Source organism: Pongo pygmaeus, chromosome X (genome assembly GCF_028885625.2).
Source record: "Pongo pygmaeus isolate AG05252 chromosome X, NHGRI_mPonPyg2-v2.0_pri, whole genome shotgun sequence".
Lineage (NCBI taxonomy): Eukaryota > Metazoa > Chordata > Mammalia > Primates > Hominidae > Pongo > Pongo pygmaeus.
This window is the reverse complement of record NC_072396.2, coordinates 127,629,044-127,647,176: the sequence shown is the minus strand read 5'-3', so window position 1 is coordinate 127,647,176 and position 18,133 is coordinate 127,629,044. Positions and strand designations below refer to the sequence as shown.

The window sequence follows — 18,133 nt, the reverse complement described above, 5'->3', positions numbered from 1 at the left end:
TTCTGTTTTTTTTTTTTTTCCCTCTCCAGTTTATTCTTCACATAATAAATTTACCTTCCTAAAATACCAGTTAGAGTATAAGACTCCTTTCTCAAAGGACTGCAATGAGTCCTTGCTTTCTATTAACAGCCAAATATCTTAACTTCATTTTCAAGGATTTCCATTATCTGTTATCTTCTGCTCCCCTGGCCTCATCTACACCATTTCCTTCAACAGACCTCATGCTCTAGCCACATCATGCACTCTTTTAACATTGGTATCTTTGTTCTCTTTGCGTACAAAGGGCCCCTACTTTATTACTTACAACTTTAGGTGCCTCTATTGAAATTTCATTCTTCAAGAACCATTTTCTTTTCTTTCCTTTCTTTCTTTTTTAATTATTAATATTATTGTGATTGACAAATCATAATTGTGTACATTTATGGGGTACAATGTGATGTTTTGATATACATATACAATGTGAAATGATGAGATCAAGCTAATTCACATATCCATCACCTTGCTTACCTACAATTTTTTATGGTGAGACATTTGAAATTTACCCTCTTAGTTTGAAATATATGATACATTATTATTGCACCCTACTGTGCAATAGATCTCAAAACCTATTCCTACTGCCTGTCTGAAACTTTGGACCTGTTTATTAACAACTCCTCATTCCCTCCCTCCTCACCCCGTAGCCTCTGGTAACCACCATTCTGCTCTCTACTTCTATGAGTTCAACTTTTTAAGATTCCACATATACGTGAGATCACGTGGTATTTGTCTTTTTGTGTCTGGCTTATTTCACTTGACATAATGTCCTTTAGATTCATCCATGTTGTCACAAACGACAGGATTTTCACCCTTTTATGGCTAAATAGTATTCCGTTGTGTACGTATATCACATTTCCTTTATCCATTTGTTCATGGACGCTTAGATTGATTCCACTTCTTGGTTATTGTGAATAGTGCTGCAATAAACATAAAGTACAGATAACTCTTCAATATACTGATTTGTTTCTTTTGGATATCTGCCCAGCAATGGGATTACTGGATCGTATGGTAGTTCTATTTTCAGTTTTTTGAGGAACCTCCATACTGTTTTCCATAATGGCTGCACTAATTTACATTCCCACTAACAATGTGCAAGCATTCCCTTTTCTCTGCATCCTTGCTAACATTTTCAATTAGTGAAATAATGGTTAAGAACATCTATATCAAATTTGTCCCTGTATCTTCTACTAGATAGTAAGGGGGCTAATTGTGCTCCTTTATCCTCCCCCTTCCCAATGATTACATAGGCTATTGTACATATGGATGACTGTTTATGGATTTTTGTCTTATTATTGCATGACTTCCCATGCCTTCTGTGCAATAAGTATATGTGTATACTCTACAACATAGGTGCTAAGTGACTCTAAGGTCCCAAATTTCCTGTTGTGCTATGGAATTTCTGTTAAGCCTATCTTATTATTTCATAAGGATTTTAATAATTAAGGGATGATTACAAATTCAGTGATTTTTGTGTGCTTGGACTAAACTTATCGAATTCTAGTGCTGTTTGCATTTCACCAATTCTATTTGGTTGCAATCGATGGTTTTGTTGGCTAGCCATGTTAGTATCCTTTCCTTTGGTTTGAACGGTAATCTTTGTGTGCATTGGGAAGAGATTAAGAGTTATAAGACAAGGCAGGGACAGATTGGAGGCAATCCTACTGCTCATAGATAGGGTGAATTGAAATTCTGCTTTCTCACTTTCTGCATTCTAAGTTTCTGTACACTTGACTGCTTCTGTGAAACAATGGTGATATTTGTTAGAAATATGGGTATAATATCCAGAAGTGATTCTTCTGAAACAGAAACTACCCATTTTGATTTGTAGTTTCTGCTATATTTCATAAATTGCACCACTTCTCAATCATATCATGTCTGTTTGTTTGATCAGTGCATGTTCGCTCACATCTGAATGCAGCTATATAAAACCAACATGATCTTTATGCCTAAGCAGTTCATGCAGGGTCTTGTAAGCTTCCGTTGATTAACTCTCCAAAGCCATCTTTCACATAGACACTGGTTACACAACTGTCATCCAAACACAGACCGTCCATGATTTGAGAATAGCCGGACAATTCAGCCTTCCAAAGATCCAAATGACTCTGGTATTATCCCATCTTTGTTGATTTTCACATACTGAAATTCACTTTACTTTTGGAAGTGTAGATATTTGAGAGTTGGAAATAAATATATCCAAGGCTTACATTAAGTGCATTTATTTTCAAGGTATGATATGGAGTTTTCCTTCATACAGTACTATCATTAGGGCACATTTTGTACAGGGGGGAAAACAGAGACAAGATAAGTTGGGTGACTTTTAGGAGGTGATGATAGATTATGGGTGAGAAAATGTGGCTTGCCTATAGGAAAGATAAGAGCAGTAGAATGAGGGTTGGAAGGCTGCCAAAGACAACTATCTATCTCACATTTTGGATGAAGACTGGCTCTGCCTTTGGTGCCATTTGAACTGTTCATCTGGGTGATGCTTCAATAAAGAAATGCATAGTAATTGTGGTGATTCAAGTTGTCAGGTTGCTAATGAGAGACACAAGTCTTTTTCTAGAAAGCAGATCCATCCTCCTGGGAGGATACAATGTGTAGAGTTGACGATTACACCATATAAATTAGTACTTGATTACAAGTTGCTTATATTGTTCACTCATGATTTTATTCTCTAGTCTGACCAACAAACATACTTAGAAACCTATTAAGTGCTAGCTGTTACAATAGCGAGCCATCTCAAACTTGGTCCTTGCCCTCATGGCACTTCAGTTTGGTAGGGGTTATTTGTATGAATAAATAAATAATTACAACGTGGCATAAGTTCTATTAATGGGGAAATAGCCACTGATCTCTCTCTCTCTTTTTTTTTACTAACAGCTTCATTGAGGTATAATTTATATCACATAAAACTCATCCATTTGACACGGATTTTTAAAAAAGCATAAATCAGATCATACCCCTTCCCTGCTTGAAATTCTTCAATGGGCCTTCTGTTGCTGTTGAAAAAAAGGTAAAACTCTTCCACCTGGCATCTAATCTGTCCTGTCACTCATTCTGCTCTACCCAAAATTGCCTTCTGACTGTTCAGGGAAGACATCAAGCTGTTTTCTGCCTCAGGACTTTGGCATGTACTGTTCCCTATGCATGAACTCTCCCTGATTCGTCATGTAGCTGAATCTTTCTCCTCTTTCAGATTATTGTTTCAAAGTCACCTTTTCTGAAAGGCCTTCTCTGGCTACACTATGCAGACTTCCACGGTATTGACTTCCACAATCTGCCTTCTCTTTATTCATTGTCCCAGCACCTGTTCTATCTCCGTGGCAATTATCATAAGCTATGCAAGTCTGGTCTGAACAATACAATTATAAGGTTCTTAAGGACACTACACTGTTTTCCTTGCTGTGAAGTGAACAAGTTGTTGGACATACAGTGGTACATATAGAAAAAAATACTTACTGTAAAGACCTTTAGAGCAGTGCTACTCAAAATGTGTGCAGACTGGTGCTGGTTCATTGTTTGTTACCAGTCTGAGATGATATAGGGAAAGAAATGGAGGGTAAGTCTTTATCAACCTTCATAGGAACTTGACAGGGTAATATAATGGCTATTGAATGTAATACTAAAAAATACTGAACTTATATTTTATATATCTTATTTTGCTTGTTTCATTTTTTAAGTAATTTATTTTTGTTGCATGTTTACTGGTCCATGAAGATCTTGGGGGAAAAACTGGTTCTTCTTCACAGATAGTTTAGGAAGCACTGTTTTAGAGGACATAATCTGAGAGTTTGGGGAGAAGATAAAATGCTTTTAATTCATCTTGCTATAACATTGGGTAGGAAATGATCTTTCCTTGTTAACTTCGGGCAGGGGAGAGAGAGAAGAGAGACACAGTGCAGTGGTTGACTATAATAAAGGCATTTTGGGAGAGAGAGAATAGGAGTCTCAGAGTTCGCAACTTTAAGCTGACAAATGCCTGTGGCTTTTGAAATGCATGGCAGGAAGTTGGAACCCAGCCCAGTCCCCACTCCTCATTCCCTTGGTGTTCTATGTACCATTTCCATTTGGAGAAGAAAGTGAATCCTGAGCTACGAGAGAAGTTGTGCACCAGGAGAGGTGACTGGGCTCCCTGGCATTTGGGACCAGGGGGAATTTTTACCTGCAAGCCCACCTCCCTTGCCTGCAAAGCCAGGCTCCAGCCCAGTGAGCTCTGTGTTTACATGCCATCTGCTGAGGTGTCAGTGATCACAACACGTGGCTTTGAGCATTTGAATTTTTTATTTAGAACATAAAAAATGTCAGAACAAAGAAAGGGAAAGTAGAGAACAGAACAAGAAGACCTGGAAGGGGAAGAGAGAAGGGAATAGTTGTTATTGGCAAGCAAAACAGCATAACTAAATCTTATTTAAACTTGTTTTCTCTCTAAGCAAAATAGGCCCTTCTGTTTTTCAAGTACATTCTGAGATCTGGTAAGCTGCAGAGTTCACTTCCTCAAGCTTGTTGAAGCTTCTGGCTGCCTGTTTGGGTTCAGTTTTATGAGTAATGCTCTTGTTTTAGTAAAATTTTGGAAAAATTAGATGTCATCTAGTACCCCCCTTCCATCATTATTTTCTGGCATAAGTGAGGTTGGATGAGGAGGGAGAGAGAAGACGAAGCATAAGAAAAAAGGGGAATGAAAATGTGTGTGTGTGTGTGTGTGTGTGTGAGAGAGAGAGAGAGAGAGAGGAGGGAAGGAAAATGGTTGGACAGCAGGGAGTGATGGGGATGTAATTGATGCCTGTTAAGATACAGTTCATGTTGGGCTTTTGGATGGTTTTTTTCAAAACCAGATTCACAAAGGTGTCCTTTTTTTTTTTTTTGAGACAGAGTCTTGCTCTGTCACCCAGGCTGGAGTGCAGTGGCACGATCTCAGCTCACTGCAACCTCTACCTCCCAGGTTCAAGCGATTCTTCTGCCTCAGCCCCTCAAGTAGCTGGGACTACAGGCACGTGCCACCATGCCTGGCTAAGTTTTTTTTTGTTTTGTTTTGTTTTTTTTCTTTTTTTTAGTAGAGACAGGGTTTCACCATATTGGCCAGGCTGGTCTTGAACTCCTGACCTCGTGATCCACCCGCCTCGGCCTCCCAAAATGCTAGGATTACATGCATGAGCCATCGCTTCCGGCCCAACGTGTCCTTGTTTTTAAAAGCCCTTTTTATCTCTGATCACTTCATCCTCATAAATTTAGAGCTTGTGCTTCATTTATTTACATTTGTGTCTTTGCAAATGCTTTTATGTGACCTTTGTGGTGCTGGCTTTCTATCTCACTGAGAAGCTTGGGTGGGTAAAGTGGGAAGAGCAAGGTGCTCTACTAAGAGTGTTACCAATCTAGATAGACAACTTAGTTTGACAATGGATTAGCTATGAGACTTTGGGCAAGTTGTATATATTTTCTGAGTCCATTTTCTGATCTGTAAAAGGCTTAGGAAGGTGGGTGGGCAAGAAGTCTCTCCTCATAGAAGTTCTGAGAAAATTAAATGGAAGTCTAAAGAAAACAGCTAACACATCAGAGAGGAATATAAGATAGATGAACTTTCTTCTATTTTCTCTCCTTGCACAATGACCTGTTTGATTGCCTGTAGCTCTCTACTGCTAACAGCAGACATTACCTAAATTCCTCCACTTACAGGGTCAGCAATTGTCTCCAACTCTGGTACCAGTCTCAGCCTAGGCAGGGAAACTGTCAGGTCTTCTAAGGCAGTGGTTAACTGGTGCAACACTGAATGAGCCCTGCTATGGCTCATGTTCTCCCCTGGGCACTTCAATTGTTTGTTGGTTTTTGTTTTGTTTTGTTTTTGTTTTTGGTCTTATTTGGGGAGTGATGAACATCTGTTGTTGGATCATTCAATCCAGATCCAATTTGCCCTGTGTAATCTGCTAGACTGTTTTTGATTGATCCTTCAGATCCTCAGCTCTGCTTAGAACTTGGCTAAGAATACTCATATCTATCTTGGTTTTTGCCCACTTGGACTGATTTTAAAGCTTTAGTCTGCCTTATAACTTTATATCCCCAAGGATAACGGGGCTCTGGTTTTGCTTCCCTGTTTGTGTCCTCAGCATTCACCTGGCCTACCCTGGCCCAAACTGAACTCCAAGAGGGAAGAAATGTAGATCTAGAAGTGACAGTGGTGTATTTTCCAAATTCTAGTCATTAATATACCACCTTTTCAATTTTTTGCCATATAGGTGGACCATCTGAACTATAATTTACTTAATATTTTTATTTATATTGACAAGTTTCTTTTATCTACATATCTACTTTAGCCTCATTCTAAGGAATGGTATCTATAAAATCACAGAATTGCTGGGATAGTTGTTTTTCCAATATGTATTTAATATATACATTCAGAACTAATAAGTTAAAAGAGAAGTTTTGCTATGTAGTATCTAAAATCACCTCATGTACATTTTGGGAAATACTGATCTTGTCTACCTCTGCATTTACAGATTGATAATCAGGTTCAGAGGGGTTTGGTTTGCTATATAGCTAGTTAGATGAATTCTTGGGATTCAAACCTGACTCCTACCTCCTAGCCTCGTGCTTTTTTTTCTTCTTATTATTATACTACACTGCCTCCTGCCTTTGCATCTATTCCTAATATTACTCTAGGGCTCTACACACAGTAACTGAGCTATCATTACTGACATAGGTGAAAAAAACTAAATCACTTTACATAACATGCCTGACAATGCAGTGTAAAGCATCCAGATCCAGGACCTTACCATGAGAAATTGAGCGGCTGCTTGACTGACAGATTGTACACATGATGACTAACTCTGGGACTAACGTTGACAAACAGCACCATGTTAGAGACAGTCCTGGAAGATAAAACAACAATTAATTACAGAACAACTCCTAAAAAATGACATCATCAACTGATACAAGAATTTCTAAGAGACTTACTTGCTCTATTGGGATGTCCACTCCTGGCCTGAGTAGATCACATCTCTGGGTTGTACTCTTGGTGAAATCTTCTGTTTCTTTCCGGGATTTCAACAAGCTAGAATTTTCTGCAGCTCATTTTCCACTCTGAAATGTACATCTTGACCTCTGAGAGGTCTTCGTTAAAGCATTCGTGGAATATCCAAGTCTTCTCGCTTTAGGATTGCTACCAGGGGAAGTTCCATGTAAATGTACAAAGAAGTCTTTGCCAGATAGAGCTCAGTATCAAAGGGAACTGCAGGAAGTGATCCCAGGAAGCTTAGTTAAGTAGCTTAAATATTCTTGACTCTACATTTGTAGAAGAAAGCAGTGGTTTTGTGCTGTTTGTAACACCAAGACTCACATTGGACTTTGCTCTTCTGTATATAGATATCCACCCTCAGCTTTCATCCAGCTGGCTCATCTTGAAAGGAAACATCTTCTTATCTCCACTTCCCCTTTTCTTGACCATCCAACTTACTTCTAAATAGTTTTGGTTCTCTGTCTCTGTCTCTTTCTCTCTCTCTCTCTCTCTCTCTGTCTGTCTTTGATGGAGGCATTTGAGGTAATTTTTATCTGCTTTGAAAAAACTGGAAACCATGGACCACAGTAGGGATAATTTGTCTCATTATTATTATCATCAGAGATGAACAGCAGCTCCTATCTCTATTGCCCAAATGCAGTTTGATATAGAGTACAGGGACTTGCATGGCTGAATTCAAATGAAAAGAGGGTCACTAAAGGAAGAGAAAGGGTGGCAGCTCAAAGCATGGTAAAGGAAATCACATTTTCATTACTCAGACTGACATCATACTATACATTACTTTCTTTTTGAAGGAACAGACTTTGCTTGTTCTTGTAGTAGACATTCCCCCAAAGTCTCATAATTCTGAGTTGTGTGTATAGGATTCAGTTTACCATTCTTTTCCCCAACTTCTCCTAGTGATTTTCTCTTTCAGTTCTGCCACTCCATAGACTTTAATTTTTGTCAGGTCTGGATCTCAAAATTGCAATAAAAGCTAATTTAAACGATTGTCAGTAGGCAAAGGATAAATTCTTGAGATGATGGGTACCCTATTTATCCTGGTGTGGTTATTGTGCATTGCATGCCTGTATGAAATTATCTCATATAATCCACAGATGTATACATCTAGTATGTACCCACAAAAATAAAAAAAATAAAAAAAAGTTTGTCAGTAGAAATAAGGAGACCCAGTTGGAATTATAGAATGGGAAAGGCCTTTACAGATCATCAGTCATGGTAGGCCAACTGAGATAGCCATTCTTATGCACGGCTCAGATCGCTCTTTAAGACAAAATCTGTCTCAAAGAATTAAGTTAGCTGACAACCTCCAGCTTCAGGTACCTTTAGATCTGCCTCAGTTTTTCAAGTAGAAGGTGTGTGCTTTCTGGGCTGCTGCCAGCTAATGACTGAGCAAAGTCGGGATGCAATGACTTGCCATTTGGAAGAAGCATAGGACTCCTCTATGAGCTATCTTTTGCACTGATCTCCTACTTGTGTTGGCCAAGATTTTATCAGTGCTACAGCACAGTCTGAAGCTTTTGCTATTAAACTTGCTTCCTTTTCCCTTCTGTTACTGGTATAGACCTGTATTGTGGTCTGAAGCTCTCCCTGCCTACTTATGTCCCTTTCCCTTTTATCTTTCACAGTATTACTCCCAATAAATATCTTGCACTTCTAATTATTATCTGCTTTCAAATGACCCATCCAACACATCAATGACTGCCCCCCACCACTCCCACCTGAGTGTTAAAGTAATGGAATTGTAACACTGTCTGTAGAGGTGAAGTGACTTGCCCAAGATCCCTTACCTTGCTAGTAGCAAAGTCAGTTTGACAACCCAGACTTTCTGATCCCCAGTTCAATGTTATGTCTCAAACTTAGTCATTCATGTATAAAACAACCAGGTAGGCAAAACCCAGATTTTGCTATATCTCTTTATCCCCCTTGCTATTGTTTACTTGAACATTAAAAACATATTTTACTTTTGTTATATCTCTATTTTAGCCCTGTTTGAAGTAATAGTATCTATACAATTTCAATTTTGATGTGCTAGTTTTATATTTTTCTAATACATAGTAAGGAAATATATTTTCATTAAAATAAAAAAGTTTGCATGTGTATACTACCTAAAGTCACCTCATGTATGGTCAGTGATTGGTGAACCCTGCATTTTTAAACACTGTGCTATAAACCTTGCTGCTTTCTAGGACATACAAATCAGAGGAGAAGGAAAGGGGAAAGAGATAAAGGAAGAAAAGAAGGAAAGAAGACAGGAAGGAAAGAAAACAGAAAGGAAGGAAAGAAGGAGAGCAAAATATTTTCTGGTGAGAAAGTAATGATAAAAAGTCATCAATAACTGTATCAGGTGCCTTGTTGTGACATCCATATATCCTGACAAGCCACAGTTTAACCTCCATTGCATTAAAAAAATCCTTTATTTGTTGGTTGCCTAAAAACCATATTGAAAATACATGGATGTAATTTAAGAATCAAGATTTCTTCTTCTAAAATACTACATTCATTTATTCCCAAAATGGACTAAGTGCTCCACTTAGAGCAAATTATTGGAGAAAAATGCACACTACATTTGAAAGCAGTAGCTCTAATCTGCATCTTATAAAGTGTTTGAATGCACATACTCCTAAGAAAGAGGTTTAAGTAACATTTCCTTTTTCATTTAAAAAATGTTCATTATTAAAACAAAATAAGATATTAGATATTTCTTTGATAAAAAATAAGAATATAATTACAATAATCTTTCACCTTTGTTTCTATTCTTTTGGCTTAAGAGCTTTATAATGATCATGATTCTGTTGTGCTAATGAAACAAAATTGGGGTTAGAACTCATGTAATAACTTAATAGATTTTTAGTATTATAGCGATAATTTGACATTTCTCTTTCATTTCATGGAGATGGTATTATTCAGAACCTCTGCCAAACAGATATTACTAATTTAGAAGCAATTTTGTTAATTCCTAAACAAATTGTCCTTCCAGAGAAAGAAAATGTATAAAATAACCTTAATGAAATACTAGCTTCTACAGTGTCACAAATTTTAAAGGCATGGGAAGTTTGAAAGTAAAGATTCAAGTTGTGTTTTATGTAAGTAGAAAGGTGGCTATACACTTTGGCAGGGTCATATAATGTACTATGTTGAAACCTACTCTGACATCTGGCTCAAAAAGATTTGGTAGTGGTCTGCTTCTGAAAGGACAAATGCAGTACTGATCTGCACATATACTTGAATCAATTGGGAAAGAGTCAGTTTCCTGTGTCCCCAATTCCATGGTTTATATTTCAAACCCAATTAAAATAGTTTACATTTCAAACCAAAATTGAATCTAAAAATAAGTAAAGAATCATATCAAATTATTTTTTAAATTAGGAAAGAATATAGCTGCTTCACAGCTAAAACAATGACAGCATAATTGAAAGCAAGGCTATTGCATTCAGGTTTTGGTATTTACCGAAGTCATTTCTCCAAGTTTCTGGAGAAAGCATTAGGTACTTCATGTATTTCCTTTTTGGATGATTACAGAAAAATGCAAACTAAATAGGATATATTGCCCAGGGACACTTGCTTGTTCTTACCAGGTTAGCGAGCATGTAGTGATAACCTCTTGAGTGTTTCCCCAGGATCACAACCTGCAGAAAGAAGAAATAAGACATATTGCTTATTCAAGAAGGACATTTTCAATTGCACAATCAGTGGGGTGGCTAGAACAAAATGTTAGAGCTTTTATATACAGGAAAATCACAGTTAATTGGATCAGATTTCTCGTTGTTGCATTTCGCTTTCAACTAGATAAAACAGGAAGACTTGCTAATATCAAACTTAAAATGTCAAAACAAGGGGAAAAAAACTCCCTAAACTTCCAGGTCAATAGCATCACTGTCACTTAAAATAGATGACAAAAGTGATGAAGCTGAAGATCCCCCACTCATGAACTCGATTTCTGTACTTAGCTTTTGAGATGGAAAATCAGCTGAACTTTGCATACAAAGTACAAAATAGAATGTACAGTATTTTTTTTTTTTTTTGTTATCTGGAATGCTAAGGGAATAGAACACTCAAGGAATGGGGTTAATGGGATTTTCAGGTTAACCGAGGTTGCTTTTGCTTATTGAAAACTTTTCTAAAATAATTATCTTCCTTTTCCTGCTTTAGTATGAAAGACTTGTAATCGCTTGTACATCTTTTGGTGCTGATCGTGATGCCTTAGGGCACTGAGGAGGGATTCCTCTAGAGGACACTTGGCAATGCCTGGTGACATTTTTGATTGTCACAACTGGGAAGGGTACTACTAGCATTTAGTGAGTAATGGCCAGGGATGTTGCTAGACATCCTACAATGCTTGGAATAGCCCACACAATAAAGAATTCTCAGGCCCAAAATGTCAGTAGTGCTAAGGTTGAGAAACCCTTCCTCAGTATCATCATTCTTACCATAATTTTTATGAATAATGCTATATTAGTACAAAGTCTAATAATAGGCTTTGTATTAATAAAAATGTACTTTGTACAGTTCACGAAGTACATTTTTATTATCTCAAAATATGTGAGTGGGCTGAATATTTTCCAACCAAATGTATTGGTTAGAAGTTAGAAGTTTTTGGCTAAATAATTGGTGTTTATTTCCTTGAAGCCAAATTCAGCAAAAACTCTGGTTAATTGAGGATTTTTATTGAGTACTAACTGTGTACAAAGTACTACAATGAGTACCCATGGAGGGAACAGGATAACATAGAGGTTAAAGATGCAACCAGAGGTGGAACCACGTTTTGTACTGGCCTGAAGCTAATGCAATTTTAGGATCTTTCTTTAAAAAAATATAAAATTATGAATGTCATAATTTGGAACAAGGCCTTGGAAAGAAGCTATGCAAGTGAGGGACCATTAAGCTTAAGCTTTATGATAAATTTCTTTCTGGATGTAGCTATTAAAGGGTTTAGAACAAAGTGAGAAGGCCTCAAAATTGCACACATATCAAACCAGAACTATACATGAAAGATTGTAATAATAATAAGTCTACCTGTCCTTATTTGAGTGCCTAGTATATGCAGGCACGGTGCTAAGTGCTTTATATGTATTTAATCCCCAGAACAGTTTAACAGATTAAGTATCATTAGTCTCATTTTACAGATGAGGAATTTCAGTCAGAGAGAGTTTATGTAATTTTTCCAAGGCCACACAGCTAGGAAGCGGTAAAGCTGGGATTGGAATCTGGGTCCATTTGCCTCTAGAACCCATACTTTTGGCAGTACTTCACATGGTTTCTAAATATATGCTAAGTAGCAAATGCTAGTAATTGCTATAAAGTCTTGGACAAGAGGAAGAAGAGATATTTAAGGCCTGAGATGGACAGGGAAGGCTTCATGGACGAGGCAATGTTTAAGTTGACCCAGAGAAGTGGAACCATACATTTGACTATGATGCTGGCATTACAAGCCCTCAAGTCATTTCAACAAGTCATTTTAAGTAAGTGTGTGTGTGTGTGTGTTGTGTGGGTGTGTGTGTGAGAGAGAGAGAGAGAGAGAGAGAGAGGACAAGAGAGCATTGTTTTTGATTAATTTAAATTATGAGCCACATTTCTGACTGATTATTTATAGAGGAAATGAAAGGTTAATGAATGTCTTGAGGATGTGATTTCTCATGCTTCCATGACACAAAATGAGCTGTTAGGTATCTTCTGGGATGTATTCTTCAGTGTCCGCTTGCAAGAAACATCCTTGCCAGTGACATTTGTTAACTTTTGGTGGCAAGTTGGGACCACACATTTGTTGAATTTTTAATTAACTGACAACTCTCAACATAATAAAACCAGAGGGTTTTGAGTTCTGCTGGAAAAATGAGCAATATTCTTAAAGACATCTGGCAGAGCTTAGAGAGGAATAAGGAAGGAATCCCAAGGAAAAGGAATACGTCTTTCTCATCAGAGGCAGAGCTTAGTGTTTTTTTGTGTGTAGAGAAGGTGAGAGGGAGCAATAGAAGACATCAGTGTTGTGAAAAGAACAGTGAATGAGAACCCAGGACCCCAGTCTTGTCATTTACTAATTGTTTGTTTGTGGGCAAATTACTGAGCCTTCATTTCCTTATCTATAACCTGGCCCTGACTATATCAGAAGTGTTGCTGGGATCAAACTGGATAATGTCTCCAAAAGTGTTTGAGGCTGGGTGCGGTGGCTCACGCCTGTAATCCCAGCACTTTGGGAGGCCGAGGCAGGTGGATCACCTGAGGTTGGGAGTTTGAGACCAGCCTGAACAACATGGAGAAACCCCATCTCTACTAAAAATACAAAATTAGCCAGACGTGGTGGCAGATGCCTGTAATCCCAGCTACTCGGGAGGCTGAGGCAGGAGAATCACTTGAACCCGGGAGGCGGAGGTTGCAGTGAGCTGAGATCGTGCCATTGCACTCCAGCCTGGGCAACAAGAGCGAAACTCCATCTCAAAAAAAAAAAAAAAGTTTGAAATGTGCATTGTTTAAGTGTGTGATGCTATATAAATGTAGGAAGGGGTCATTCATTGGACATTGTTTTTCAGGTTCAGAAAAACTTGGAGCTATCAAGATACTTGCTTTAATTCAGGCCCACTTTGGTCTGCTCAGAACAAATTTACTTATTTGAAGGTAGCTCTCTTATAACAACACCCTTTCAAAATTTAGCTTTAAACTGGGATAGGAAGCTTATCTAAAGATAGGAACATTAAAGTGTCACAAAGCTGATGTATTGAAGCCCATAATTAATTCCTCATCCTTGCTTTCAGTGCCTTAACTCTTACTTAACATATAGTTCTTACCAATCTTGGTTTTCCAGTTCACAGTAAACTAAAAGCTGCAAACTAGAAAGGGTGTGTGTGAAGGGAGGGACTGATATTAGAAAGAGGTACATTAGTAGCAGTGGAAGTGACAGACTGACTTAAAGGAGAAAGAAGGGATGAAAAAAGGAGACAACATCATACTACTGTACAGTATAATCATGGATGTTCCCTAAGTCATCAGGCTATGGTTTATTGTGTTCAGTAATCTCTGCTGAAAAACCCAGGGATATGCATATTTTAGGGAACGTTTCCAGAAGAAATGCTCAAAGTCCCAATACTTAAGACAGTAAATTTCAGTTATCTTGAAACCTTACTTACGTGGAGCAGCTATGGTCCTACTGATGTGAGCTACAGGAGGCCTCACCACAAAAAGTGTCATGTTTTGCTCTTGATCTTTCCCTTTTTTGAATTTTTGGTACAGGGCTTGTGGGAATAGGGTGGGATGGGAGGATTGTACTTAGTGCGATGCGTAATGGAACTAGTTAATGGGAGTGGTTCTTGTTCAGCTCATCCTAAATCTTTGTTCTTTCCATCTGTTATAGATGAACAAGGCATTAATTGTACCCTCAGTTACTTAATGACTCTGGTAACCAAAAGAATATTCAACTGTGCTTTTACAGTAATTATAATAGCTCTTTCTGAATTAGTTGCAGAACTTCAAGTATAAAAGCTGTTTTTACAGTCGACCATGAAATTTAAGGAAGAAATAGCAAGTTTCCAAATCCATGTTCTGTATTCACTTTGCTTTTGTAAGATTTGTTGGAGATGATGGATGGCTTGATATGATAGCAGATATATTAAATGTAAGAAGGGGAAATGTGTGAAATATAGATAAAATTTATTGTTTTAAGGAAATTTATTTTAATCCTCACATATAGGATCTGAAAGAAAAAATGCCACAATCCTTATTCACTGAAGCTTTAACAAACAGCAGAGTTTCATTCGCAGAAGAAAGAGCTCTTACATACTAATACACAGAGTGATGCATATAGCATCAAATTATTTGTCAGAGAAGTTAGTGAATCATAGTCAACCCATTCTGGGGAGACTTCCTCTTACTGGCCCCCTCCCCATATTCACTCATCTGTGAAATTGGCGGTTGGGTATCACTGAGTAGTTAAAAATAATTCATAAAATATTCATTTGGTTTTCTATGTAAGAGGCCCTTTCCTTTTCAATTTAATGTTTAATCTAGACATTTTCATAATTTTAGAAATTTGAAATGAAATTGCTCCACAAGACTACTTGAGAGAGGCCCACAGATCCGTTGGGAGGCAAAAGCATCTGTTTTTCTATGCTCACATTTTAGAAAAAAATATGTGTGTGGAGAAGTGTGTATGTTTTTTTCCCCCTTAGATCCATCTGGTATGCAGATTAGGTTATTTGTAGACCTAAGTATCTCCTTGTTTGGATTTTCTACATCAGCGCCAAAAAAGGATCTATGTATAAAGATTGATCTTGCTTTGAGTACAGAACAACATGCCTTGATGCTCACCTTACTCTGTTTCTCTTTGATTTAGGCATCCTGCAAATGTCTGAGGGGCTAGGAGAGAAGTGTAGGTGTGGGGCGTTGCTGGTTTAATTCACCAAGTTTTCTTCATTTATTGTGTGCATACTTTCTCTTTAAGAAAAAGCTATTAGACCACATTCTTTATGTTCAAAGAGGGGACATTTTTCAGCCCCCTTCATTTTTTCCTCCTCTCCTAGTTAATTTTTTTTTAAAAAAAGATACTGTTGTCGTATGGCATCCTATTTACATTTGGCTATGTTAGAGGTTGAATAAGAGGTGTGCTACAGAAATCAGCCTTAAAACATGCCACACTTTACAGAAGAAATCTTCCATATGATAAAAGGCATTCATCTTCATGAATAAAAGCCCCAAGGTACTAAATTGCCTGAGTCTTCGAAAATACATACCAGAAGTCAATTCTGTTAGAATTATTTTCTAATAATCTTAATCTGCACACACATGCCCTCCTATCAGCAAATGACAATGCTTCATATTGCAGTCATCACCTGAATAAATGTGCTGGATTAGTGAGGCAAAGAGCCAATCACCCATACCAAAGTCAGGCCAATGGCAATGGGGGTGGGGGTGGTACAGATGGAGAAAGAAAGGCTGAAGCTTTTTGTAAAGAAGGAACATGGAAGTATAACCGAGGAATCTCATCAATGCTTATGCTGTCTACAGGGAAGCTTATGCAGAGAGAAGGCAATTGAATAAGGCATCAAATAAAATGCTAGGATGTGAGGATTAGAGAACAAGGATTTCACCAAAGAACATGTCTTTGGGAAGTTTCACTTCCCAGACTTTAACATTGCATTCATCATGACTCAATGGAATACATGGAAGATTTAATGCTAAACAGCAGGAGAGGCAAAGAACCAATGCAAATAAGAGGCAATAAATGGCCATGAATAAATTAAAGGAGCAACAGATTATTCTTGCTATTGGGGATAAACGGCCATTTAAATACATGTTGACCTTTGTGGGAACACTTCATTGTCTTAATCCTAAAACAGCGTTTCTCAAATTTCACTCCTTCACAAACGTCCTTAATGATTTTTGTCTTATCTGCATATCACATGACTATTATTTACTTAATTTTTTCCTTTATAGCTAGTCACTACTTAAATCTAGTCATGTCCAGAGGGATAATATCAATGACACTAATACAAGAAAATAAATACAACTGTATGAAAATAAAATGTATTCATCTAGGTGTCACTGAAAATCCTCTTGTGTACCACCAGGGATGCTGGGAAATATTGCCTTAAAGCAGTCATATCTTTAGGGGAGAGAATGTAGATCAGGTTTCCCTGTCCTGATGAAAGGTTAGTTTCCCATTTATGGTTGAAATTTTAAGAATATCTTCATCTACTTTCAAATCTTCTTGAGTATTGTAAAGGAGCAAAATGATGGACAGAGTTCGGAAGGTAGCAAATGATGCCTGGGACTGTGTAAAAAATCTGGAAACTTACAAAACCATTTCCTGAGGCAATTTACATGTATTTCCCCACACAGGATGCCTGCAGCTTTGATCAGCTAGAGTCCTTGGTCATGTGTCCAATAATAAATACTTTAAACTCCTGAATCTTTCCACCAGCCAGAATCCTGTAAAATGATGCTTTATCAAGCTATGTTGCATTTCCAAATGCTGTTCTTGGAGTACCTTATCTAGAGGACTTTTCATGGCATCCTGTTTATATTTGGAAATATTCTAGATTTTTTTGGAGGGCAGAATTGGAGTGATTTTTAACTAGTATTCAATCTAGAATATCACAGCAAAGGGAAATTAGTTTTTCTTTAACACGACCATGTTTATGACTTTTGTAGCTTCTCTGATATTAGCTATCTCCCCAAATTAGCAAGAAATTTATTTTATAGAGTAAATTTTAAATTACAGCATTCTTGATATCTTCTTTTGTGAAATTTACTGTGAACTATTTATATATTTCTATATTCACATTCACAACAATGTTTGGTTTTAATATTGACACCCTTATTCTAAATATCAAATTGTATCTTTGTGTTCTCTATAGACTTTGCAAAATCGTTTGGGCCCAAAGCAATATAATCATGAATATCTGACAGATATACTGGAAGCACTGTATGGGTACTGAGTAGCAAGCTTGAGAGTGCCAGTGGACTCATTACTTTGGTTTTTTTTTTGTTTGTTTGTTTGTTTTTTTAAGGAATGGCACCATCTGGTATATGGCTGAGTAGTTACTCAAATATGTGTTATTTCCAGCCACAGCTACTTGAGGGTGGGTGGGATAAAACAAGACTTCCCTCATTGGCTCAAGAGTCACACCTCTCCATCTTTAGGTTTTTATTAGGATCAATAACTCGTCACACCTAAAATGATACCTTACAGTGTTTAAACTTGTAAGAGTCTTAAATTCTTTATAAATGTTATCTGAGTTGCCCTTAAAGCTGCAAACAAATGGGTATTTATTAAAGGTGATGTACTAGAAAGAGCCATGAATCTTGAAGTCGGATGGTTCTGGATTTAAATCCTGCCATTTACTTATTAGTTCCATTATTGTGTGCAAAATTTAAGCATGGCTGGTAGGGTAGTGTATTAGAGACCAAGTCCAGCCTAGAACAATGGAGCCTCCGAGTGGGGAGGGAAGAGAAACATATGGGGATGTAGAGGATGGGATGTTCTCCTTTTGAACTCCCTAGTTATGCCTCGTCCATGCATTTTCCATCTGTGCAGTGCTTCCAGCACTTGATATCCTCATCTATGGAGATTTTCTGATTGCTGAAAGAAGTGAGTGAACA

General features: G+C 37.5%; 1 protein-coding gene across 3 annotated transcripts in view; it reads right to left on the bottom strand.

Moving 5' to 3' along the window:
- Positions 1 to 18,133, bottom strand: part of GRIA3 (glutamate ionotropic receptor AMPA type subunit 3) — a 306,145-nt gene that overhangs the window by 121,658 nt on the left and 166,354 nt on the right. For all 3 annotated transcript variants that reach the window (XM_063660409.1, XM_063660408.1, XM_054471451.2), the window contains one exon: positions 10,618 to 10,671. In XM_063660409.1, the coding sequence (XP_063516479.1) occupies positions 10,618 to 10,671 (54 nt within the window). The remainder of the gene's footprint in view (positions 1 to 10,617; positions 10,672 to 18,133) is intronic.